Source organism: Rhinopithecus roxellana, chromosome 12, assembly GCF_007565055.1.
Source record: "Rhinopithecus roxellana isolate Shanxi Qingling chromosome 12, ASM756505v1, whole genome shotgun sequence".
In the NCBI taxonomy this organism is placed as follows: Eukaryota; Metazoa; Chordata; class Mammalia; order Primates; family Cercopithecidae; genus Rhinopithecus; species Rhinopithecus roxellana.
The window spans coordinates 88,947,291-88,973,846 of NC_044560.1; the positions used below are offsets into that span (position 1 = coordinate 88,947,291).

At 44.4% G+C, this 26,556-nt stretch overlaps 1 protein-coding gene and 1 non-coding gene across 2 annotated transcripts in view; one reads left to right on the top strand and one right to left on the bottom strand.

Moving 5' to 3' along the window:
- INPP5B (inositol polyphosphate-5-phosphatase B) overlaps positions 1–26,556 on the bottom strand; it is an 83,276-nt gene that overhangs the window by 6,175 nt on the left and 50,545 nt on the right. The window contains 13 exon segments of the mRNA XM_010352683.2: positions 1,476–1,589; positions 5,755–5,990; positions 6,818–6,980; positions 8,448–8,558; positions 11,117–11,252; positions 13,334–13,443; positions 16,393–16,504; positions 19,533–19,720; positions 20,767–20,883; positions 21,230–21,344; positions 22,132–22,233; positions 23,479–23,646; positions 25,265–25,361. Coding sequence (XP_010350985.1) covers positions 1,476–1,589; positions 5,755–5,990; positions 6,818–6,980; positions 8,448–8,558; positions 11,117–11,252; positions 13,334–13,443; positions 16,393–16,504; positions 19,533–19,720; positions 20,767–20,883; positions 21,230–21,344; positions 22,132–22,233; positions 23,479–23,646; positions 25,265–25,361 — 1,769 coding nt within the window.
- Positions 18,613–18,716, top strand: LOC115892475. Its single transcript, XR_004052356.1, has one exon. It is a non-coding gene; the product is annotated as a U6 spliceosomal RNA (small nuclear RNA).

A 26,556-nucleotide genomic window follows, 5' to 3' on the forward strand; every position in this document is an offset into this window, starting at 1 on the left:
AAAAATACAAAAATTAGCTGGGGTTGGTGGTACATGCCTGTAATCCCAGCTACTCGAGAAGCTGAGGCAGGAGAATTGCTACAACCCGGGAGGTGGAGGTTGCAGTGAGCCAAGATGGTGAACTGCACCCCAGCTTGGTGACAGAGCAAGACTCCATCTCAATAAAAACAGATTATGGCAACAAAGCTATTTCCATTAGTCTCAGGATACTTTATGTTCATTTGTTTTACAAAATGACTTAATACCATATAACTGTATTAATAATAACAATATTATATGTATTGCTCAAAAGTTCCATTTGAAAGGAGGGCTACAGAGAAGGTAGAATAGTACAGCACTGAAGAATATGGCTTCTCTAGCCAGATTCACTGTATTCAAATTCCACCTCTGCCCATTTATCAGCTTGGGGACGTTAACCAAGTTATTCACCTTTCCAGGCATCTGTTTCCTCATCTGAGAACTACTGTGAAAACTAGAGGCAATGCTGTAAAAAACAATTAGAATAGTGATTGGTACACTGCAACTCTCAATAAATGTGAGGGGGGAAGAAAGTGAAAATGGAGTATCATAAGAATGCATATTAAAAAAAAAAAAGATGTTGCTCTGAAGTGGTCAAGTGGGCTTGTAGTTTGTATAGGTCTCCCTGAAACCTACATAAACAGGTCAGTGAAACTAACCAATCTGATTAGTGAAGCCTGCCCTGGTCACTCTAGAAATCAGGCCTCCAAATTTGTGGCCCAGGGGTTGCATCTGGTCCCCTGCCTCTGCTTGGTTTATCAACAAGTTGGCCCCACCCATTCCCAGAAGCTGGTGAGAGTTCCTGAAGGAGAGCGATGACATCCTGAGAGGCCTCCAGGCAGCCTTCTGGCTGGAGGACCCCAGAGGCCATGGGAAGGAACATGCTGTGCTGTGCTGGGATGGTCTTCCTATGCAACGCTGCTTCCCTTGGGGGTAATCAGGTACTGCATGTAATAGCAGGGCCTCTGGCAGGTCGCGGTGGCTCATGCCTGTCATCGCAGCACTTTGGGAGGCTGAGGCGGGCAGATCACCTGAGGTCAGGAGTTGCAAGACCAGCCTGGCCCACATGGTGAAACTCCATCTCTACAAAAATACAAAAATTAGCCAGGCATGATGGCGGGTGCCTGTAATCCCAGCTACTTGGGAGACTGAGGCGGGAGAATCACTTGAACCCGGGAGGCGGAGGTTGCAGTGAACCGAGATTGCACCATTGCACTCCAGCCTGGGCAACAGAATAAGACTCTGTCTCAAAAAAAATAAAAATAAAAATAAAAAAAATAAAAAAAATAGCAGGGTCTCCCAGGAGTGTGAAACATGGCATACTATCTATCCTTCCTCCCCTCCCTGGGTGAAGAACAGTTCTCCACAGGTTCCTTATGCAAAAAGTTCTTGGGGCTGATGGTCCTTCTCAAGGCAACCTGGCCTCAATCAGGTCTGAATGCTTAAACACAACCTACCTGCTGGACAGCATTTCGGTACAGGTAATCAACCATCATCCAGAGCTCTTTGGGGATTTCCATGGGGCTCTCCAACTGGCTGCCATCATCTCCAGTCCGTATTGGCATCAGAGTCTGGAAAACAATCAAGATCATGACAGAACTTCTGCCAGGCTGGCTCCAGGAAAATGCATGGCATGGGGACGGCAAACCCATGGAAAAAGGAAAATATTTCACTGCCCCTAACCACACATTCCACAGACAGAAATGAAATCAGGTGGTATGATCAAGGAACAAAAGGTAATTTTTGAGAATCAGGAGAGGGTTATGACAAGCAGTTTCAATGAATCAGGTGAAATATGCACCATCTTTTTAGGAAAAAAATCATTCCTATAGCATTTCACTATAGAACCAGAGAGAAGATGTGGTCTGGTGAGGAAACAGCACAGGCTTGGGAGTCCAAAAATCTGAGTTCAAGGCCCGGGACCACTGTTTTGATTTTTATTTATTTTTATTTTTATGTTTTTGAGATGGAGTCTCACTCTGTCGCCCAGGCTAGAGTGCAATGGCACGATCTCAGCTCACTGCAACCTCCGCCTCCCAGGTTCAAGCGATTCCCCTGTCTCAGGCTCCCTAGTAGCTGGGATTACAGGTGTGTGCCATCACGCCTTGGCAAATTTTTTGTATTTTAGTAGAGACGGGGTTTTACCATGTTGCTCAGGCTGGTCTTGAACTCCTGAGCTCAAGCAATCCACCTGCCTCAGCCTCCCAAAGTGTTAGGATTAGAGGCGTGAGCCACCGCTCCCGGTCTGATTTTTTTTTTAATTGATTTTTTTTTTTAATTTTGAGATGGGGTCTTGCTATGTTGCCCAGGCTGGTCTTGAACACCTGGACTCAAGTGATCTACCCATCTCAGCCTCCCAAAGTACTGAGATTACAGGTGTGAGCCACCGTACCCAGCCTCCAGATCCACTGTTTTTATTTATTTACTTATTTATTTATTTATTTATTTGAGACAGAGTCTTGCTCTGTCACCCAGGCTCAGTGCAGTGGTGCGATCTTGGCTCACTGCAACCTCCGCCTCCCAAGTTCAAGCGATTCTCCTGCCTCAGCCTCCTAAGCAGCTGGGAATACAGGCACCCGCCACCATGCCCAGCTAATTTTTTTTATTTTTAGTAGAGATGGGGTTTCACCATCTTGGCCAGGCTGGTCTCAAATTCCTGACCTCGTGATCCACCTGCCTCGGCCTCCCAAAGTTCTGGGATTACAGGCGTGAGCCACTGTGCCCAGCCTCCAGGTCCACTGTTAACTCACCATATGACCTGTAACAAATCACTCTCCTTGATTGGGCCCGTTTTCATCTACATGATGAAGAAGAGGGAGTTCAAGACTCCCTAAATTTAAAAATGCATTGGAAAAAAAGCATACATATTACCATAGATCTGCTCCAAATTAGTTCCCTTGTATTAGAATTATCTCCATAGGAACCTTTTAGATCGCAGCAAATTTAGTTTAGGATGATAACCTACCAATGATGATTTAAAAGAAACAAAAGAATAATATCATTGACAATGGAACTTTCATTATTTTGGAGTTCATGGCTGAGTTTGTCTTCTTTTTTTTCAGAGACAGGGTCTTGCGCTATCGCTCAGGTACTACAGTCTTGAATTCCCAGGCTCCCTCCCACCTCAGCTTTCCAAGTAGCTAGGACTACAAGTGCACACCCCCGTATCCAGCTCATTTCTTAATTGTTTTGTAGAGATGGAGTCTTATTATGTTGCGCAGGCTGGTCTCAAATTCCTGGCGTAAAACATTTCTCTTGCCTTGCCCTCCCAAAGTGCTAGGATTACAGTTGTGAGTCACTGTGTCCAACCCATGGCTGAGTTTCTCTAATGTACTGCTACAGACTGAATGTGTATGTCCCTCTGAAATCCATACGTTGAAACCTAATCCCTCAGGTGATGGTACTAGGAGGTAGGGCCTTTGGGAGCTGGTTAGACCATAAGGGCTCTGCCCTGATGAATGGGATTAGTGCCCCTAAACAATACACCTCCGAGACCTCCCTCACCTCTTCTGCCATGTAAGAGCATAGTGAGAAGATGGCCCTCTATGAACCAGGAGGTAGGCCCTCACCAGACACCAAATCTGGCAGTGCCTTGATCTTGGACTTCCCTGTCTCCAGAACTGTGAGAAATAAATTTCTGTTGTTGATAAACCACCCAGTCTATGGTATGCTGTTATAGCAGCCCAAACAAACAAAGACACGTACTATAAGTGAAATACTGAAAAACATGGCCACAGCATTTTGCAGCTTTTCTTTCCTATCAAGAAGTGGAGTTAGGCAGGGCATGGTGGCTTATGCCTGTAATTCCAACACTTGGAGAGGCCGAGGTGGGTGGATCAGCTGAGGTCAGGAGTTCGAGACTAGCCTGGCCAACATGGCGAAACCTCGTCTCTACTAAAAATATAAAAAAATTAGCTGGGCATGGTGGTGCACACTTGTAGTCCCAGGTACTGGGAGGCTGAGGCACGAGAATCGCTTGCAACCCAGATGGCAGAGGTTGCATTAAGCAACCTTCCAGCTACTGGGGAGGCTGAGGCATAAGAATCACTGCAACGCGGGCGGCAGAGGTTGCAGTGAGCCGAGATCGCTCCACTGCACTCCAGCCTGGGTGACAGAGTAAGACTCTGTCTCAGAAAAAAAATAAAAATAAAAATAAGGGCCGGGCACAGTGGCTCACGCTTGTAATCCCAACACTTTGGGAAGCCAGGGCAGGTGGATCACCTGAGGTCAGGAGTTTGAGACCAGCCTGGCCAACATGGTGAAACCCCGTCACTACAGAAAATACAAAAATTAGCCGGGTATGGTGGCGGGTACCTGTAATCCCAGCTACTTGGGAGGCTGAGGCAGGAGATTTGTTTGAACCCGGGAGGCAGAGATTGCAGTAAGCCACGATCATGCCACTGCACTCCAGCTTGGGTGACAGAGACTCCGACTCACAAAACAAAACAAAACAAAACAGGCCAGGCATGGTGGCTCACACCTGCAATCCCAACACTTTGGAAAGCTGAGGAGAGCAGATCACTTGAGGTCAGGAGTTCAAGACCAGCCTGGCCAACATGGTGAAATCCCGTCTCTACTAAAATACAAAAATTGGCTGGGTGCAGTGACTCACGCCTATAATCCTAGCACTTTGGGAGGCTGAGGCGGGCGGATCACCTGAGGTCAGGAGTTCAAGACCAGCCTGGCCAACATGGTGAAATCCCGTCTCTACTAAAATACAAAAATTAGCTGGGCATGATGGTGGGTGCCTGTAATCTCAGCTACTCAGGAGACTGAGATGGGAGAATTGATTGAGCCCAGAAGACGGTGGTTGCAGTGAGCCAAGATGTGCCACTGCATTCCAACCTGGACAACAGAGCGAGACTCCATCTCAAAAAAAAAAAAAAAAAAAAAAGCCAGGCGTGGCGGCTCATGCCTGTAATCCCAGCACTTTGGGAGGCTGAGGTGGGTGGATCACCTGAGGTCGGGAGTTCAAGAGCAGTGTGACCAACATGGAGAAACCCCGTCTCTACTAAAAATACACAAAAAATTAGCCAGGCATGGTGGGACATGCCTGTAGTCCCAGCTACTCAGGAGGCTGAGGCAGGAAAATCTCTTGAACTGGGGAGGCAGAGGTTATGATGAGCCAAGATCACGTCATTGCACTCCAGCCTGGGCAACAAGAGTGAAACTCCGTCTCAAAAAAAAAAAAAAAAAGTGGAGTCTTTCTCCATTCGTAGAATCTCTAGTCTGGCTTCACAACTTGCTCTACCAATAAAACGTGGCAGAAGTGGCCTTGTATGCATTTTGGAGCCTATGCTACAAAAGGCCTTACAGTTCTTCTCTCATGTTCTTGCCACTGCCTACAGAAGCCTGAGTTAGCCTTCTGAATGATAAGCCCATGTGGTGAGTGAAACCCAGAGAAAAGCTAACACCAAGACACGTGAGAGAGGCCATCTGGAGCCCTCCGGCCATCACAGCTACCATCTGATTATAACTACACAAATGGGGCTAGGTGAGACCAGCAGAAGACCCACATTGGAAACCCACAGAATCATGAGAAGCAATAACTCAGTGTTAAAAACTACTAAAATTTCAGGATGCTTTGTAGCACAGCAATATACAGCTGATACACTAAGCAAGCTCTAGGAGGCTGAAGAATGTCTAAGTCCCTAGGAAGGTAGGCATAGGAATATCTTGTTTGACTGGCTTGGTGGCTACAAAGTTCTAGATGTTTCTTTGTGGCATATTACTCACCAGCTCACTAATAGTTTCAAGTGGTAGGTCCAAGATTGGCTCTCTCATGTAACACAGTGTATGAATGGGAGACCCGAAACAGCTGGGCAGGTAATTCCCAGACACAGATAAAAAGTAATCCTTTCCCCTGTCCAAGTGCAAAACCAGAATGTCCTCAATTTTGTCTTCACCCGAGTTGAGCTTTGTAGCTGTTGTCTTATTTACAAAGAGCTCCAGTTCAATCTCAATGTCAGAATCTGCAGAGAAATTTTAAAAATAATGTTGGCTGAGGGGAGGCCAAGAGGAAAGGGGAAAGAAAATAGGAGGGAAGCGGGTAAGGCATAAAGGGTTAGGAAAAGGAAAGAAAAGGTATCAGCCAACCAACAAGCATCTAAATGTGCTTGGCATGCAGGAGACATAAGAACAAAGAGTTTATAGTCCAACTGGGAATATGAAAACAACAAACAAAAACATTTGAATAGACAAATGCCATAAAATTCAAGTACTAAGGAGCACAGCTCAAGCTAGAAATACTAACAGAATAAGAAGGCATGGATCAAAGAGCCTTCCCTGAGCCAGGTAAGATGAAGATGCCTGATTCAGTAGAAGTGTAATGCAATTATCAGCCTATGAATTGTCCACAAAACACCCTTCATTGTTCCATCTCATAGTACCACGCAGAGTGCGAAGGAGAAGTCAGGAAAAATGTGGATGGTACATTCCAGAGCCAGATATAATTTCTGGATTACTTCCCCATTATCAAGAGCAGATAATTGGGAGTTGATTACAGCAAGATAGTAAAATGGTTCCTTTAACAGCAGCACCTGCTCTACAGAAATCTTATGTTTTCTCTTTCTGTGAAATTATGGAACATATAAATGACTAAGAATGCTTCTGAAAGTGAACTCATGCTCCTCACTATTTTCTATTTTATTTATGAATGGGTTCATCTATAGGGCTTTTTAAAAAGCCTCAAGCAGAGAATAAAACACTCAAGCAAAAAGCTCATTTTAGGAAAATGAGCAATTATAGAGTAAGGCATTCCCCAAACCAGATACCAGGAAGCTAGGAACAGAGGGCTTACCAGGCAGGAGGAAGCCTCTGCTGGGGTTGGCATTCAGCCACTGCTTACAGTAAGACTCTTCATCAGGCTTGTTGATGAATTCAAAATGACAGGGTACTTGTCCATTATGAATTGTAAAGGATTCTACTTTCAATTGCATGTACTTCACATTCTGAAAACAGAACTGGGAAGAAGCCCGAGGCCAGTAAAAACCAGTGCCCTTTCCTCGGCAACCTGCCCAGCCACCCCAACTGGGCAATCCTTACCATGGAAAGAAAATGAAGGACTATCTCTTTTAAATGTTTCTGCTTTAAGTAGTTACCTGGGAGGCCACAGTTCCCACTAAAGACTAGTTATCTGTGTGTAACCCAAAATCCAAAAATTCCGTTTGTTTTTGTATGTCTATTTCCTGAAGAAAGTCAAAGTTTATATCTTCTATACGCAAAAACCATTTACAAAATACCCTTCACAAATTCCACTTCTACACATGAAGATCAAGCCCATCCTTCCAAGTAGCAGGACATCTAGGGCATTAAAAATGCCATCTGCAACTGCCACAGTGGCTCAGGCCCATAATCCCAGCACTTTGGGAGGCCAAGATGGGCGGATCACTTGAGCTCAGGAGTTCAAGACCAGCCTGGCCAACATGGCAAAACCTCATCTCTACTAAAAATACAAAAATTAGCTAGGCATGGTGGCACAGCCTGTAATCCCAGCTACTGGGAGGCGGAGGCAGGAGAATTGCTTGAACCTAGGAGGTGGAGGTTGCAGTGAGCTGAGATCACGCCATTCCACTCCAGCCTGGGTCACAGAGTGAGACTCTGCTTAAAACAAACAAACCAAACAAAAAAACGCCTTCACCTTAAACCCCAGTTTGACTTTGTAGAATGTCAAGTTTAATTGATCCTCCATGTGGCTCTTCCACGAAAAACCTTCAGACCTTATTCAACTTCCTATATTACCTATTCCTTTTCTATACTGTCTTCCCTCCCATCAACTCATGGGTATCTAAACTCAATTTAATCTCAAAGCAAAGCATCAGTAAGAAGAAAACTCCATTGCCAGAATACACAATAGTTATTCTAAAACCAAAACACATTTTGAACCGTATTCTGGTTTAGAAGAGCAGGACATGATGACCTAAGCCAACAACCTCTCTCTTCTCAGCTAACAACATCAGCCTCACTTTATCTAGAAGCAGTCTATGAAGAAAGACCACAGTCCAATAGTGCTATAGGTGCCTCCTAGAACTCTGAGCTCCAATAGATGAGGAGATTTAAGCCTTAGAAATAGAAGAGCACAACACTAATTTTTTTTTTTTTTTTTTTTTTGAGGTGGAGTCTCACTCTGTTGCCCGGGCTGGAGTACAGTGGCACAATCTCGGCTCACTGCAAGCTCCACCTCCCGGGTTCATGTCATTCTCCTGCCTCAGCCTCCCGAGTAGCTGGGATTACAGACGCCCACCACCACACCTGGCTAATTTTTGGTATTTTTTAGTAGAGACGGGGTTTCACCATGTTAGCCAGGATGGTCTCGATCTCCTGACCTCGTGATCCGCCCGCCTCAGCCTCCCAAAGTGCTGGGAATACAGACATGAGCCACCATACCCGGCCAGAGCCCAGTGCTAATATTCTTAACACGTCCTTCCTACCTCTCGCTTGGACAGGGACACAGAAGGAATGTTGGCATTTTCCATCTTATCCAGGGAGCGAACAATTTCCTCCAGAGTCTTCCGGTAAAGCTCGTCATTTACGACCCTCACCTGAAAGGAAAACATCAGAGACTGAGTACCTTGGCTTCTGCCCATTTCCTCTTTCTCAGTATAGAGGGCATTCACAGCACTGGGAAATACCAGTTGATAGCAACATAGAAAACAAAGGCTATAGATTTAATTAATTAATGAACTCCATTAACAACTGACTTAGAAGGATCTACCAGAGGCAAAGCTTGTGGTACAGGCATCTGCTTCCTGATTACCAGAAAAAAGACGTGGAAGTGAAAGCATGGTTAGCAGCTAGTTCTGCCAGGTCTTAGGCCCAGGGCAGAAAAATGCTTGCCCAGTACCTAGCTCTCTTTTGCTTGCTGTCACCAACAAGCCAGCAGTGAGAACCTTTTCTAGGGCTTTGATTTAAAGCAGTGTTTCTTAAGCTTTGTTTGTTTTTGCAACAAGGTCTTGCTGTCACCCAAGCTGGAATGCAGTAGAGTGATCTTGGCTCACTGCAACCTCTGCCTTCTGGGTTCAAGTAATCCTCCTACCTCAGCCCCCCAAGTAGCTGGGACCACAGACACAAGCCATCATGCCCAGCTAATTTTTTTTATTTTTTGTAGAGATGAGGGGTTTTGCCATGTTGCCCAGGCTGGTCTTAAACTCCTGAGCTCAAGCAATCCACCCACTTCAGCCTCCCAAAGTGCTGCTATTACAGGTGTGAGTCATTGTAATGATGATAAAGTACCACTGTAAATAGATAATAAATAAATGAGAAGGTCGGTGTGGTGGCTCATGCCTGTAATCCCAGCACTTGGGGGGCCAAGGCAGAAGGATCACCTGAGCCCATGAGTCACTTGAGACCAGTCTGGGCAAGATAGCAAGATGCTGTCTCTTAAAAAAAAAAAGCCGGGTGCGGTGGCTCAAGCCTGTAATCCCAGCACTTTGGGAGGCCGAGACGGGCGGATCACAAGGTCAGGAGATCGAGACCATCCTGGCTAACACGGTGAAACCCCGTCTCTACTAAAAAGTACAAAAAACTAGCCGGGCGAGGTGGCGGGTGCCTGTAGTCCCAGCTACTCGGGAGGCTGAGGCGGGAGAATGGCGTGAACCCGGGAGGCGGAGCTTGCAGTGAGCTGAGATCTGGCCACTGCACTCCAGCTTGGGCGACAGAGCGAGACTCCGTCTCAAAAAAAAAAAAAAGGCCGGGTGCAGTGGCTCACGCCTGTAATGCCAGCACTTTGGGAGGCTGAGGCTGGTGGGTCACGAGGTCAGGAGATAGAAATTATCCTGGCTAACACAGTGAAACCCCATATCTACTAAAAATACAAAAACAATAGCCGGGCAAGGTGGCGGGCGCCTGTAGTCCCAGCTACTCAGGAGGCTGAGGCAGGAGAATGGCGTGAACCTGGGAGGCGGAGCTTGCAGTGAGCCGAGATCGCGCCACTGCACTCCAGCCTGGGTGACAGAGCAAGACTCTGTCTGAAAAACAAAAAACAAACGGGCCAGGCATCGTGGCTCATGCCTATAATCACAGCACTTTGGGAGGCTGAGTCAGGTGGATCATGAGGTCATGAAATCGAACACCATCTCTACTAAAAATACAAAAAAATAGCCAGACATGATGCAATGTGCCTGTAATCCCAGCTACTTGGAAGGCTGAGGCAGGAGAATCGCTTGAACCCGGGAGGAGGAGGTTGCAGTGAGCCAAAATCGCACCACTGCACTCCAGCCTGGGCGACAGAGCAAGACTCCATCTCAAAAAAAATAAAAAATAAATAAATAAAAAGGAAAGGAAGAAAAAGATGTCGACCTCATAGGTAATCAGGGAAATGTAATCTAACATAATAAAATACCTGCTTATTGGGTTGGCAAAAATTTTGAAGATTGATAAACCCCAATATTGCCAAGGGTATGGGAAAATAAACTCATACATGGTTGGTAGAAGTATAAAGTGGTAAAACTGTTGTGAGGATAATTTAGCAAGATCTAATAAATTTAAAATACATTTTTTTATCTAAACCACTAATTTAATCTCTAATAATTTCATTCTATAGAAATACACTGATACACAAAGACACACGTGAAGGGTTGTCACAACAGCACTGTGTATAAATAGCAAAATTTGGAAATAACTTTATGACCATCAATACATACATTATGGCTCATCCCTACTATGGAATACTTTGAAACCTTTAAAAATAATGAGAAGGAAGCTCTACCTTCACTGTCATGGAAAGATCTCCTAAGACATATTCAGTTGGGGAAAAAAAGATGTCCTCAGAGCAAAACGTATATGATCTCTTTTACAAAAAAGGAAAAATATCCTCAATGATGTATACAGAATACTGACACACCCATTTATAAACATGTAGAGAAAGGTCTGCAAAAAGACAGTTCAAAAATGCAAAAGGGAACTTCCATGTATGAGGAAAACTACAGAGGCATACTAAAACAATTATTAACCAAGTTGTTAATAACTGTTTTAAATTGTCCTAAAAAGGGCTTCCTCCCATTCAAAAGGAGAGGAAGAAACCAGAAAGACAAGACATGGTCTTAGTTGTGAAAGCCAATTCCCTCCAGAATGATTACAACAGATACCAGCTGCCACCTACCCCGATGTCAAACACTGAGCTGACAGGCTTGTGGTCACTGGTCTTCAGGGCCATGTGGCTCTGGTAACTCAGCTGAGTGATGTTCTTCCCTTTCCAGAGGATCCGGTCACACCAGGCGGGAGCACGGCACTTCTCACTGAAATGCAAAGTCCACACTGGAAGTACTCACAGAAACAGCAGTGCCCGCTGCCTGGCAAGTGCCCTGGCTTAGGCGGGGAGTGATGAATCAGTGCCTTGATGACCACGTGGCTAAGTCATCTGAGGCAGCAAGAGCAATTCAGGCCCACCAAGGGATAACATGTATCCTGTGAGTATCATCCAAAATAACTATGAAAGCTCAAAGCCAAAACAGAGTTCAGACTGATTCTCTGATCTTTATCCTCCTATGAGAATCAGGAGAGAATAAAAAAATCAATCTGACAGTAAGCACTCTACTGTCTTTATTTTTTATTTATTTATTTTTAATTTTTTTTTTATAGAGATGGAGTCTTGCTCTGTCACCCAGGCTGGAGTGCAGTGGCGCGTCCTCGGCTCACTGCAACCTCTGCCTCCCAGGTTCAAACAATTCTCCTACCTCAGCCTCCCGAGTAGCTGGGACTTCAGGTGTGCACCGCCACGACTGGCTAACTTTTTGTATTTTAGTAGAGGTGGGGTTTCACCATGTTGCCCAGACTAGTCTCGAACTCCTGAGCTCAGGCAATCTGCCTACCTCGGGCTCCCAAAGTGCTGGGATTACAGGTGTGAGCCACCGCACCCAGCCTATAGTCTTTAAAAGATCCTGGTTACGGCCAGACGCGGTGGCTCTCGCCTGTAATCTCAGCATGTTGGGAGGCCAAGGCAGGGGGATCACGAGGTCAGGAGGTCATGAGGTCAAAAGATTGAGACCATCCTGGCCAACATGGTGAAACCCTGTCTCTACTAAAAATACAAAAATTAGCTGGGTGTGGTGGCAGGGGCCTGTAGTCCCAGCTACTCGGGAGACTAAGGCAGGAGAATCGCTTGAACCCAGGAGGCGGAGGTTGCAGTGAGCCGAGATTGTGCCACTGCACTCCAGCCTGGTGACAGAGCAAGATTCCATCTCAAAAAAAAAAAAAAAAAGATGCTTTTTAAGCTAGTTAAGAGAACAGGCTCGATTTCCCACTGCCTGGGTTCAAATCCTACCTGTATCCCTTGTCTGCTTGGGGGCCTCTTTAATTTTTTTATGCTTCAGTTTCCAATCTCATAAAATGAGGTTAATAAATCATACCTACTTCAACAGGTTCTTGAGGATTAAATGAGAAAATAAGTACATCAAATAGTACATGGCACATAGTAAGCACTAATAAAAAATATTGGCCAGGCGTGGTGGCTCAAGCCTGTAATCCCAGCACTTTGGGAGGCCGAGATGGGCGGATCACAAGGTCAGGAGATCGAGACCATCCTGGCAAACACAGTGAAACCCCGTCTCTACTAAAAATACAAAAAACTAGCCGGGCGAGGTGGCGGGCGCCTGTAGTCCCAGCTACTTGGGAGGCTGAGGCAGGAGAATGGCGTGAACCCAGGAGGCGGAGCTTGCAGTGAGCAATCGCGCCACTGCACTCCAGCCTGGGCGACAGAGCAAGACTCCGCCTCAAAAATAAAAAATAAAAAAAAAATTATTAACTGCTGACTTTGGGAGGCTGAGGCAGGCAGACCACTTGAGGTCAGGAGTTCAAGACCAGCTTGGCCAACATGGCGAAACCCTGTCTCTACAAAAATACAAAAATTAGCTGGGCCTGGTGGCACATGCCTGTAATCCCAGCTACTTGGGAGGATGAGGCAGGAGAATGGCTTGAACTCGGGAGGCAGGGGTTGCAGTGGGCCAAGATCCAGCCATTGTACCCTAGCCTGGGTGACAGAGCGAGACTCCATCTCAAAACAAACAAAAATATTAACTACTGTGTAATGTCCAAGTACCAGCTAAGTTAGTTGGAGTCATCTCATCCTAGGCATAGCTGAAAAGTAAATCAGTATTAAAAATTATTAGGAAACAAAAGGCTAAGGCAGTCACAAAGTTAATACATGGGAAAGAAGTCTGCTTCATGAGCAGATACTGAGAGAAAATGTTTGACCAGAGTGCAAAACATGGGGAAAAAGTCACAGGAAGCGTTCATTCTTCCTTAGGTCCAAAAGGGCAAGTGCTTCCCAGAATTTCTGGGTTTCCGTTTGCTCAACCCTTTGAAGCAACCTCTGACCTACCTGGTATCCCAGTCGTCAGAGCCCGTATCATACTTGTAAGTAGGCTGGAATGTGAGCTCACCCTCTGTGAAGCCTTCAAAGACAGTCTTTGCGGCCACCTGAATTTTCAGCTATACACATGGATGGGAGAAAAAACAAATCTCAGAATAAAAAGGTCAAACTCTGAATTAGTGGAGAAAAGGAAATCAATCTGGAATTCAAACTCTAACCCAAAGGAAAAAGCACCAAAAGAAAGTTATTCTGTAAGATCTTTTTTTTTTTTTTTTTTGAGACGGGGTCTTGCTCTGTTGCCCAGACTGGAGTGCAGTGGCTGGATCTCAGCTCACTGCAAATCCCCTCCTGGGTTCACGCCATTCTCCTGCCTCAGCCTCCTGAGTAGCTGGGACTACAGGCACCTGCCACCTCGCCCGGCTAGTTTTTTTTTTTTTTTTTTTTTTTTGTATTTTTTTAGTAGAGACAGGGTTTCACCGTGTTAGCCAAGATGGTCTTGATCTCCTGACCTTGTGGTCTGCCCGTCTCGGCCTCCCAGAGTGCTGGGATTACAGGCTTGAGCCACCGTGCCCAGCCTTCTATAAGATCTTAAATTAGCTAACTCCTAGGAAGTGAACAAGCTGAACACTCCTTTGCCTGTATATGGTTTTTATTTTTTAAGTTTTTAATGTTTTTTATTTTTATTTATTTATTTATTTATTTATTTATTTATTTTTTTTGAGACGGAGTCTCGCTCTGTGACCCAGGCTGGAGTGCAATGGCGTGATCTCGGCTCACTGCAACCTCCACCTCCCAGGTTAAAGTGATTCTCCTGCCTCAGGCTCCTGAGTAGCTGGGATTACAGGCATATGCCACCATGCCCAGCTAACTTTTGTATTTTTAGTAGAGACAGGTTTCACCATGTTGGCCAGACTGGTCTCAAACTCCTGACGTGATCCGCCCACCTCGGCCTCCCAAAGTGCTGGGATTACAGGCATGAGCCACTGTGCCCGGCCTAATCTTTTTTATTTTTTAGAGTCTCACTCTGTCACCCAGGTTGGAGTGCCATGGTGTGACCATAGCTCACTACAGCCTCCATCTCCTGAGTTCAGGCAATCCTCCTGCCTTAGCCTCCCAAGTAGCTGGGACTGCAGTTGTGTACCACCACACAGCTATATTTAAAGATTTTTTAGAGACAGGGTCTCACTATGTTGCCTAGCCTGGTCTCAAACTCTTGGCCTCAAGTGATCCTCCCACCTTGGCCTCCCAAAGTTTTGGAATTGCACGTGCAAGCCATTGTGTCTGGCTAAGGCTCTTTCATAAGAGCATAGCTATACCCAAAGGGCCTGAGTATCATCTTACTGAGATATCTTCAAGATGATTAGGTACCACTTAACAAACTAATAGTTTTTCTCTTCCAGGTATCAAACACTTCATCTGTGTAGCACAGTTGCTGCAAATATACACAAAGATAGAACTGCATTGTCAAATTAGTTATGTGAACTGGGGGAAGCTCTGTGCCTTGGTTTCTCCATTTGTAAATTTTGGATTTATAATAGAAGCTACCTCATAGGTCTTTAGAAAGATTCACTGTCAACTTAAACAGTGCCTGACACATTAGGAAAACAGCTAGCATCCTTCCTATTAATTTTAGGAGCGCCTTCCAGATCACACTCTCAGCAAGATCAAAACCACAGGTGCTCTTCCCTTTTCCCTGGAGCACCACACTTGGCACTGCATGGACTGGTGAAGAACTGTCAGCTCTACCATTGCACATGATCAGCTATTTAGTAGATACTACTTGCCAAATTCCTGAAAAAAACTATTTAAAAAGCAACAGAAAATAGTAAAAATGTAGGTATGAATGTAAGATGATACTTACGTATAGACCTTAAAACCATGTAGTAGGCAGATAACACACAAAATGGGTACTATTACTTCAGGAAAGACCAGAAAGAAGGCAAGTAGAGATAGGTATCAAACTACAAGGGAAATCAGAATGCCTCAGACCAGAACACAGAGGAGATAAACAGACAAAGACATAACTAAGTTGAGATTCTTTTTCTTTAATTAATCTGCACTAGGGAAAGTAAGATAATAGAGGCTAGGCGCGGTGGCTCACGCCTGTAATCCCAGCACTTTGGGAGGCTGAGGTGGGTGGATCACGAGGTCAGGAGTTTGAGACCAGCCTGGCCAGCATGGTGAAACCCCATCTCTACTAAAAATATAAAAAGTTAGCCAGGCATACTGGCGCACGCCTGTAGTCCCAACTACTTGGGAGGCTGAGGCAGGAGAATTCCTTGAATCCAACAGACAGAGGTTGCAACAAGCTGAGGTCACGACACTACACTACAGCCTGGGTGCCAGAGCGAGACTCTGTCTCAAAAAAAATAATAATAATAATAGAAAGACTTAGACTAATGACAATACCAAGGTTACTAAAAGGGAGGATATAGAACAACGACAACAAAAAAGGACTTTAACATTCTGAACAACATGACCACCTGAACAGGTCTGAAATCTACTGAGAGAAGTAGCCAGAAAAGTCACAGAGAAAGAAATTCTCTTGTACTGTGAAACAGCGAGTGCTCTGAGAAGGAAATGCTACGTCAAGCAATGATGGAGAACAGCAGGTTATAGAACTGATTCCTATAGGAAGTGAGGAAAGCCACTTAGGAAGAGCTGTCACTCACACTGGAGAAGTCTGGTGAGAAGCAGCACAGAGGAGAAGGAGGTTCATTCTAAAAACAATTATTACATCATCTTAAATATACCAAGTCCTTTCTTTATAGAAGCTTGGTACTCTTTTAGCCCTAACTTCAGACCTCTTCAATAAATGAATGAGAAGATGAGAGAGACAACACACTCTTGCTCCCAAAGGAGACAAGGTGCTTCAGGAGAGAGCCAATGGGAAACAATTATGGAAGAGGGAAATGCAGATGAAATGAAGAAATGACTGGACAACATCAGGAACTCAGGGAAACCTCCCAAGCCAAGGAAGAAGAGGCTGCGAGTCTGGAAGCCAGTCTTTTCTGTGCCCTCACAGTGGAGGACAGCCGCTGGAAGAGGGCACAGGTGGCCATTTGTACCTGATCATATGCATACAGGGTTTGAAAGTCCTTCTCTTCGATGAGCTTTTTCACTTTTTCCACATCCAGCTCTTCTATCCTGTAGTTGAGGTCCCCCAGCCACAAGATCACACTGTGAGGACAGAGCACAAAGGTAACAGGGTTTAGGAGGAACTTTAACCTGACCTACCCAGGGTGCTTCTGAAAGAAGGCCCCTGAGGCTCAGCCTCTTGGGAGGTGGGTGGGAAAATGGCTCAACTGTTTGGGAAATTTTTTTCTCTTGCCATCCCATTTAATATTCTAATGTGACGCTTGCTCAATTATCTTGGTCCAAGTTCATTTTAAACAGCCTTGTGTTCTCCTTAACTATTTTATTCTTGTAGGTTGGAAAGACAGTCTAATAAGATCTAAAAGATAGTAATTTACCCCATTCCTGGGAAGAGGAAAAAAAGATCAAGAATTGAGAGTCATGCCAATTACCCAGAGACCCCAACTCAGATGATGCCACGATGCCACCTCTGCCTCTGTGTATACTGCAGTCCACAAAACACACTCTCAGCCTTTGTTTCTAGAGCACAGTTCCTCTGAAACAAAGTTCAAACTTTATAGTGGAGCCTGGATTTAACCACCGGTATATCATCGGTTGGCTCTTTCTGCACTGCTGAGTGAAGTGTAGAAGGTGTTTTATTCCTCCTGCTACTTTGGGAAAAAGCTAACTGAAGCCTCCCTGATGATACTGCACATCTCATTAAGTCTAATACTGCTGTATCTGAAGCCAACAACCATGTCATTAGAGAATATGCACAGCAGTACACGCACACCAAAATTAATGCATCCACAAACTAAAAGCAGACAAACTGACACATAAGCTGTGACCTCACAAACTAGGATGATGCAGGTTCACCAGAATGGAAGAGCTCGGCTGCAAGACACTTCCTGCTAGGCTCCCTGGAGAAGAAAAACCATCCTGTCAGCTTCCAGAACACCAAAAAGCTCCAGACAGTTCCACCTCAGCAGGCAGGACAAGAGGCGTAACTCTGTTTACTCCATGGCAGATATCATGGCCCCGGTGGCTTCTTCCTCTTCATAAAAGAAGCAGCAAAGCTTCGACTGTTATCATAAAGTCTAAAATTCTAAGTCTTTGACTTTAGACAAATAGGAAGTTTTAGAGATAAATGAGATAAAGAGAAGAAACAAAAATTAGCACAAGATGCTCTCAGCAGCTGCAACTATAGCTTAGTAAAGTTGGATTAAGAGGGAAAAAAGACCAAGTGGAGGCAAACAAATGTAGTCCAACTCTCAATTATACATGCTCTGGAAAGAACAGATATATAAATCCTAAAACATACTTCTAAAAACTGGGTTTGAGATGCTCATTCTTTGGTTGTTTTCTTCATAATGTTGGATGTAGGCAGACCCAAATTAAAACAAATCTTAAAAAAAAGAAAAGAAAAAAAAAAAGAAATCTTAAGCAGAACTCAGACTACAATATAGCTGTCAACTGCTGTTTTGTCATATTCCCTGCTCAAAATAAACTTTTCCCTCTCCTTTCCTTTCTTTTTTCTTTTCTCCTGTCCTTGTCTTTCCCCTTCCCTTCCCTTTCTCTTATCTTCCTGCCTCAGCTTCTTGAGTAGCTGGGATTACAGGCATGCAGCATCACACCCAGCTAATTTTTTAATTTTTTCAGGAACAGGTTCTTACTATGTTGCCCAGGCTAGTCTTGAACCCCTGGGCTCAAGTGATCCCCCGCCTCAGCCATCTAAAATGCTGGGATAACAGGCATGAACTACTACACCCAGCCTCACTTTCTTCTTATTTCTGGCTGCTATACTATAGCAGTCAGGGACTCTCAACATGTTGATAAAATTAAATACTGAAAAAATAAATGGCCGGGCGTGGTGGCTCACACCTGTAATCCCAGCACTTTGGGAGGCCGAGGCGGGCAGATCACGAGGTCAGGAGTTCAAGACCAGCCTGGCTAACATGGTGAAACCCCACTCTCTACTCAAAATACAAAAATTAGCCGGGCGTGGTGGCACGTACCTGTAGTCTCAGCTACTCAGGAGGTTGAGGTAGGAGAATTGATTGAACTAGGAGGTGGGGGTTGCAATGAGGCAAAGATCGTGCCACTGCACTCCAGCCTGGGAGACAGAGTGAGACTCCATCTCAAAAATAAATATATAAATAAATAAACCTTATACTTTCCCAAGGACGCATGATGCTTGAGAAATACTCTAGAGTGTGCTTGCTTCGGCAGCACATATACTAAAATTGAAATGATACAGAGAAGATTAGCATAGTCCCTGAGCAAGGATGACATGCAAATAAAAATTTAAAAATAAAATAAGAAGGCTGGGCATGGTGGCTCACGCCTGTAATCCCAGCACTCTGGGAGGCCAAGGTGGGCAGATCATGAGGTCAGGAGATCGAGGCCATCCTGGCTAACACAGTGAAACCCCGTCTCTACTAAAAATACAAAAAATTGGCAGGGCGCAGTGGCTCAAGCCTGTAATCCCAGCACTTTGGGAGGCCGAGACAGGTGGATCACGAGGTCAGGAGATTAAGACCATCCTGGCTAACCCGGTGAAACCCTGTCTCTACTAAAAAATACAAAAAACTAGCCAGGCATGGTGGCCGGCACCTGTAGTCTCAGCTACTCGGGAGGCTGAGGCAGGAAAATGGCGTAAACCCGGGAGGCAGAGCTTGCAGTGAGCTGAGATCCGGCCACTGCACTCCAGCCTAGGCGACAGAGCAAGACTCCGTCTCAAAAAAAAAAATACAAAAAATTAGCAGGCGCCTGTAGTCCCAGCTACTTGGGAGGCTGAGGCAGGAGAAGAGCGTGAACTCGGGAGGCGGAGCTTGCAGTGTGCAAAGATGGCACCACTGCACTCCAGCACTCCAGCCTGGGCAACAGAGCGAGACTCCGTCTCAAAAAAAAAAAAAAAAAAAAGTAAGAAAAGAGAAAGACTCTAGAGATCTGCCAGATGGCAAGTTAGGAAACTAAATGTTTTCAAGAGATATAATCCATGTATAACCAAGAGGTGGCAGCTACCACCATTGCGTCAATAGGAAACCACCACCAGGCATCTCCCCATGAAAAGACAGAACCCATAACTCTATGTACTCATGGTGAACCGCATGGGGTGGAAGCTCAGACTCACTCGTGCTTGCTGATGGTGAGAGGGGGACGGCTTGGGTCAAGCTGACAAAACTGCATTCGAGAACAAATGTCCTTATAGTCCTGGTTCCTCCTCTCATACTCTTCAATGTGGGCTGCCAAGTGAGAATTCACAACGCAGATGCTGGTGTTGTGGAACTGGAACCTGATCGCCACGCCTCCCTTGTTGCCCTGTGGAAAGGATCCCCAAAGAAATCCAATTCAAGCTTAATTGTGTCAGTCATTCAAACCTACAAACTTTCTGGTTGGGCGCAGTGGCTCACGCCTGCAATTCCAGCACTTTGGGAGACTGAGGTGGGTGGATCATGAGGTCAGGAGTTCAAGACCAGCCTGGCCAAGATGGTGAAACCCCGTCTCTACTAAAAATACAAAAATTAGCCTGGTGTGGTGGCAGGCGCCTGTCATCCCAGCTACTCAGGAGGCTGAGGCAGAGAACTGGTTGAACCCGGGAGGCAGAGGTTGCAGTGAGCTGAGATCGTGCCACTGCACTCCAGCCTGGGTGACAGAGTGAAACTCTATCTCAAAAACAAACAAACAAACAAAACCCTACAGACTTTCAAAATGTTTTTTCTTAATCTTTATAATAATCCTATGGGATTATCTATATTGTACAAATTTAAAAAAAAAAAAGAAGGCAGAATGACTAGCCAGTCAGTGGCAAAGCTGAATCCACAACCCAGCTCTCTCGAGCTCCTGGCCTCACTTGATCCACCCACCTTGGCCTCCCAAAGTGCTGGGATTACAGGTGTAAGCCACCGCGCCCGGCCCCAAAACCTAGCTCCCTTAATCCAGTATTCTTTTCACTAAATCACAAGCAAACCATAGGTGCCCTTTGCCACACAAAGCTAAGCTCTCACAGAAGAACCTAAAAACAGAACTTTAATGGCCTCAATAAGAAGAGGAAATTGCAAACCTACTATCAGCATTCTTTGTTTTTCTGAATGACCCAGCATAGTTTCTGCAAGATACTTCATGGGTGAAATGGGAGGATCAACTGGAGGCTCTAGTGTTGGTGAATATGAGGACAGGCGCAGGCAGTTCACTAAAATACAGTTTCTAAATAGTTTGCTCGACTGAGCCCTGCTTGAGGGTATGATTCATCTTGGAATATTGGCATCTTCCAACTGGGACACGTGTAGTCACTGTGTCATCAGAAGTGGTCAATACCTCAGGCGCTAAGGCCCTCAATGTGCCAAACATACCAACCAAGGACTCACCATCCTCCCCATGATTCCTGTCCCCACAGTCTCAGCTTCCACTTCTGAGACATAAGCTGCATGCTCCTGTTTGACATATAACAGCAACATAATCCCAACCAATCGGATAAGCTTCACCTGGAAAAGAGAGACATGGCATTAAATAGAAACTGCAAACAGGAACAAACACCCCAAAGGAAACATGGTCTGGAAGCTGGCTGAGGGTATTAATGTGCCTCCTTCTCCACACTAGAACACAGGTAATCATCTGTTCAACTCACCAAGCATGCTATGTGCTAACCTACGAGTGCCAAGACCCTGCATCTTTCCCACCCGGAGGCACCCCTTCTGGAAGATCTGGAAATGAAAATTGTGGGATAATTAAGACTGGCTTAAGATAAAGGTCATGGAAAGGGTGAAAAATGATCTTGGAATTTCCCTGCATAGCCACATAAAATTAAGAGGTCCTTGACTCCTCTTTTACCTTTGCATATTTGGCATCTGGATGAAGACCTTCTGACACAGCTTTGAACCACTCTTCCTCCTTTGGGGTATCGTGAAAGAAAAAAGCTTCCTTACTCAGATCGAGCTCCTGGAACCTATTTTGAGAAGCAACCAGTTAGATAGTAAAGTAATGTGCAAATGACACATTCTCAGATTGGTTAAGGTGCATAAGCCGTAGCTTTCTATCTAAACTTCAGGACCCTCAGGAGGAAAAAATAAACAAACACTTAGAACCAAGGAACTAAATGCCAAGGAACTTTCCAGGTGCTTTTGCAAACAAAAACCCATTTCCTTTTCATGACCAGCTTATGAAGTAGTTCGAAGTGTCCCTATTTTACCTGTAACCCCTAGTTCACACAAGCACCAAGTAGCAAACTGGGATTCAAACCTTGGTCTATATAAATTACGAATTCTAGTTCTTTTCAATATACCATACAAGGTTTGCTGCCCCTTCCCACCAGTAATGCCCAGTATAGTGATGAGAAGATAAAAAAAAAAAACAATAAAAAAAAAAAAGACTAACTGATGGGACTTTCTTCAGCTAACCTTCCTTCTCTGGCAAAAGATAGTTTTGCTTTGTAAACAAAAATGTATTGAATGTCCAAGCAATAAAGTTCAGTTCAGGATGCACTGAGTTCAGGATGCAATTCAGGATTTTAACAGAAGATTACATTAAAAATTAAATATTAGCACTTAAATGCCAAGCACTCCACTTTAATGGTGGCAGACACTTGCTTGCCATGAGGAAGAACATCAAACAGGGAAGCAGCTGTTATCAGGCACCTGTTCATTTTTCAAATCCTTCACCTGCTGTGAAGACCTGTCCTTCAACCACAGCTCTGTGTGCTTGAAGATGGAGAGGACTAGAAGAGAAGCACTCACCCTACGCAATAGACATCTGGGGCCTGGACACCATCGCTCAGCCAGGGCCGGAGGCATTCTTTGGGGGACTGCCCATTTACATTGTATGTTCCCACAAAAAACCTGTCACCAAAGAGAAATAATTAGTGACTCCGAATCACTATGGAGATAACAGGAGAAAGCATTTTATGCTGATTTATGCTGGTTTCAGTCTCTGTGGACTGGCATTTTGAGACAAAAGAAATATTTCTAACCTAGACCAGGACTGCAGCACCAAGGGGTGACTTGTGGTCTGTCATGGTATCTGTTGCTTTTGTTATAACAACTTCAAACAGTATAGGCCTACTCTGAACCTTCCTACTTCTTTAAACAGCCATTACCCAGCCATTATCTGCCTAATTATTTGCCTTGTATAGACTACTGAAATGAAAAAATGAAAAGTGCTTTGGTAATTACTTTTGGCAAGAAAGCAACTCCAGTATTCAAAAAACCACTTCACCATAATTGACAGTTTATATCCCTAGAAACAATGTTATTTTATCTTATAGTCCCAATGCAATGATTTTGAAAGATCTAGCAGAATCTCACAACCTTTATTCATTTAGCTTTTAGTAATCTTGCCTAAAAAGATTACCAAACACCAGCTAACTTCATTTTACTAATTTCATTTTAAATGACTTTCTTCAAAGGCCCAGAATAACCAAGGGAGTATAAAACCTTGGAGGGATACATAAGAATCAGGAGGCCAGGTGTAGTGGCTCACACTTATAATCTCAACATTTTGGGAGGCCAAGGCGGGAGGATCGCCCGAGCCCAGGAGCTTGAGACCCGTGTGGGCAACATAGTGAGACCCTGTCTCTACAAAAATTAAAAAATTAGCTAGGCGTGGTGGTGCACTTGTGTATTACCAGCTACTCCAGCAGCTGAGGTGGGAGGGTTACTTGGGCCCAGGAGGCTGAGGCTGCAGTGGGCTGCAGTGAGCTGTGATGGCACCACTGCACTCCAGCCTGGGCAACAAAGTGAGACCCTGTCTCAATAAGATAAAACATAAAAAACAAATAAATAAAAGAATCAGGATGGTGCTCCTTCTTCTGTACCCATTTGCATTTGTCTCTGCAAATATTTCTGTAACTATCTGCGAGTCGTGTCACTCCCACTATACCACACCTACCACAGTGCCCACCTAGAAAGGGCACAGAATAAATGCCTGTTAATGAAAAGTGCATGGAATCACTCATTTCAAAAATGAGGGGAGAGATTCCATAGAAGAGTATGCCTCCAAATCCAGGTATAGGGGGAAGTGACCAAATTCCAGAAAGTCAAATGATCATTCTGCTCTGAAAACATCCTAGGACCCAGTTAGCTTACCTGAAGTTCTGGATATAGGTGTAATCCTCTTCTTTTTGTACTAGATGTGATTTCACAATTGTATCTCGCAGTCCAAACTTCTGCATGGATAAAATATGAGCCTTGTCTGACACTGTGATAGTGGAGGAGCGAACCATGCCAGTAATTTCGGACTTGGATTTATTCTGTCTGGAAAAACAAAAATATTTTTTTCATATGTAGATGAGTCCCTATTGCAAAATGAATGAATACAAAGCTAAAAGTTCCCATATACAAGCATCTAAATCACAGAAGACTAAAGGAGGCCAAAGTAAAATTTATTTATTAAAACAACATTATTTCTTTGTGAAATTAAGTAAATTTATATTTTGTTAATTGTATAATATATTGGTCTGGAGATTTTCCTGATAATAGAGTCACAGAATCTCAGACCAGAGGGGCATCTTAAAGATAATCTAATTCCCTCACTTCTAAATGAGAAAAATGAAACCCAGTGTCATTAACGCCTCACCCACATGAATGGTGGCAGAGTATGGGATTCTAACATGTAATTGACAGGTCGGGCGTGGTGACTCATGCTTGTAATCCTAGCACTTTGGGAGGCCAAGGCAGGTAGATCACCTCAAGCCAGGAGTTCGAGACCAGCCTGGCCAACATGGCAAAATCCCATTGCTACCAAAAATACAAAAATGAGCTGGGTGTGGTGGCGCATGCCTATAATCCCAGCTGCTCGGGAGGCTGAGACACAAGAACTGCTTGAACCTGGGAGGCGGAGGCTGCAGTGACTGGGTGATAAAGTGAGACTCTGTCTCGAAAAAAAGAAAGAAAAAAACTATAAAACCCTCTAGATCCTTTGACTTGATCATTCTATTCTGTACATCTATTCCACAGGAATAATCCAAAATAAAAAGAAAGGCAATGAAAATTTATATTTTATTATTATTTGCGTTGTACTGTATTTATAGTTGTAACTAAAATACTGACACAAGTAAGTGTTTTATCTTGACCAGACAGATTCTGGATATGTTCAGTAGGGGGCACTGGAGTACAGACTTCAGATATTTATATAATAACACACCTCGGGGGCAAGTAGGGAAAGAGTAAATAAAACAGGAAAAAAGTCACTTCAGGGTCAGGAAACACCTAAAAGAATGAAAGAGTGAAATCAAACGTTTCTAATCTACATTTTCAAAGAACGGCTAGACTGCCAGTTTCAAATTCCAGATTGGCCACTTGCTAATTCTGGGACCTTGGATGAGTTATGTAACTTCTCATCACCTGAGTTTCCTTAATTGTAAAACAGAAAAAAGTACTTACCTCTTAGGCTAAAATAAGATAGTCCAAATAAGAGCAGGGTGCCTGGCAGTAAGTGCAAATAAATGTCAGGTATTATTAAGAACATTTCTGGCCAGGCATGATGGCTCACGCCAGCACTTTGGGAGGCCAAGACGAGAGGATCAGATGAGGCCACGAGTTTGAGACCAGCCTGACCAACATGGAGAAACCCCATCTCTACTAAAAATACAAAATTAGCCGGGCTTAGTGGCAGATGCCTGTAATTCCAGCTACTCAAGAAGGCTGAGGCAGGAGAATCACTTGAACTCAGGAGGTGGAGGTTGCAGTGAGCCGAGATCACGCCACTGAACTCCAGCCTGGGCAACAAGAGTGAAACTCTCTCTCTCAAAAAAAAAAGAACATTTCCTAGGCCAGCTACCCTGGGACAAGTTCCATTATGCCCAAAATGGTCTCAGTACTATGAGGAGAACCTCAGTCCTACAAGGGACAAATGAAGGGAGAGTTGCATTACCTTGGTCGCAAGCTTTCTGGTTTATCTTGACCCCTGGAACTTTGGTCCACAGGCAATCCCTTCCCATTTGGCCTCAAACCATCAAAGTTAGAACCACCTAAAGGGAAGGGGAAGAAATTAAAATATACCTAACATAGGCCGGATGCCATGGCTCATGCCTGTAATCCCAGCACTTTGGGAGACCAAGGCAGGTGGATCACCTGAGGTCAGGAGTTCAAGACCAGCCTGACCAACATGGAGAAACCCCGTCTCTACTAAAAATACAAAATTAGCCAGGCATGGTGGTGCGTGCCTGTAATCCCAGCTACTCAGAGGCTGAGGCAGGAGAATCGCTTGAATCTGGGAGGTGGAGGTTTCACTGAGCCAGATGGCGCCACTGCCCTCCAGCCTGGGCAACAAGAGTGAAACTCCATCTCAAAAAAATAAATAAATCATACATATGCTTTAATATACAGAAAACCACTTCAGAAATTGTAGTCTAGGAATTATTGGTAGTCCAGATATTGCTTGAAAAGGCCTATGCTGATGTCTGGGTGAAGTCCCACAGACCATACATAGAAGAAAAAAGTATCTCATTCAGGTGTCTCTACTGCTGAAAACATAACTATTCCAGCTAGTCTAACTCCCTTTTCTTGGTACAGGGTACATTAAGGAAAGCATAAAACTATGAAATCTGAAAACCTACCTAAGTTTTATCACCTGCTTTACTATTTATTACCTCCTGACTTTGGAAAGGCCATCTAACCTCTCTCAATCTCAGTAATTTGACCTGTTCTGCCTTCTTCACAGGTTTACTGTAGGGTCAACTGAGTTGACACGTGAGTAGGGACTTTAAAAGCTATACAACATATTATAAAACATAACATAGTGACTTCCACTCCAAAGAGGAGAAAGGCAAGGGTCAGAGATTAAAACTGGAAATAGTCTAAGAGCTCTAGAAAATGAGAAGCGCTTGTCATTGTTGACAAATTGCCTTGAAAACCAGAGCCCAAGGCCCAACCCAGAAATATTTTGGGAAAGTCATTAAACCAAGATAAACCTGGAAAGGAAAATTAATCTGCCAATAGCTTCTCTGCTCTTTAAAAGCCAGATCTCTTGTCAACAGGGAACAACATGAAGAGGTCACAGAGATGTGATTTTAAAACCCATGTTACGGGAAGGAGCTCTGAAGGAATGAAACACCACTGAAGAATTTTGCTCTGCAGACTATTACTAAACATGGATTTCTCAACCATGCATTCACATGAACCAGAAAAAACAAACTTTTGAAAAAAGAAAGCATAATCATTTGA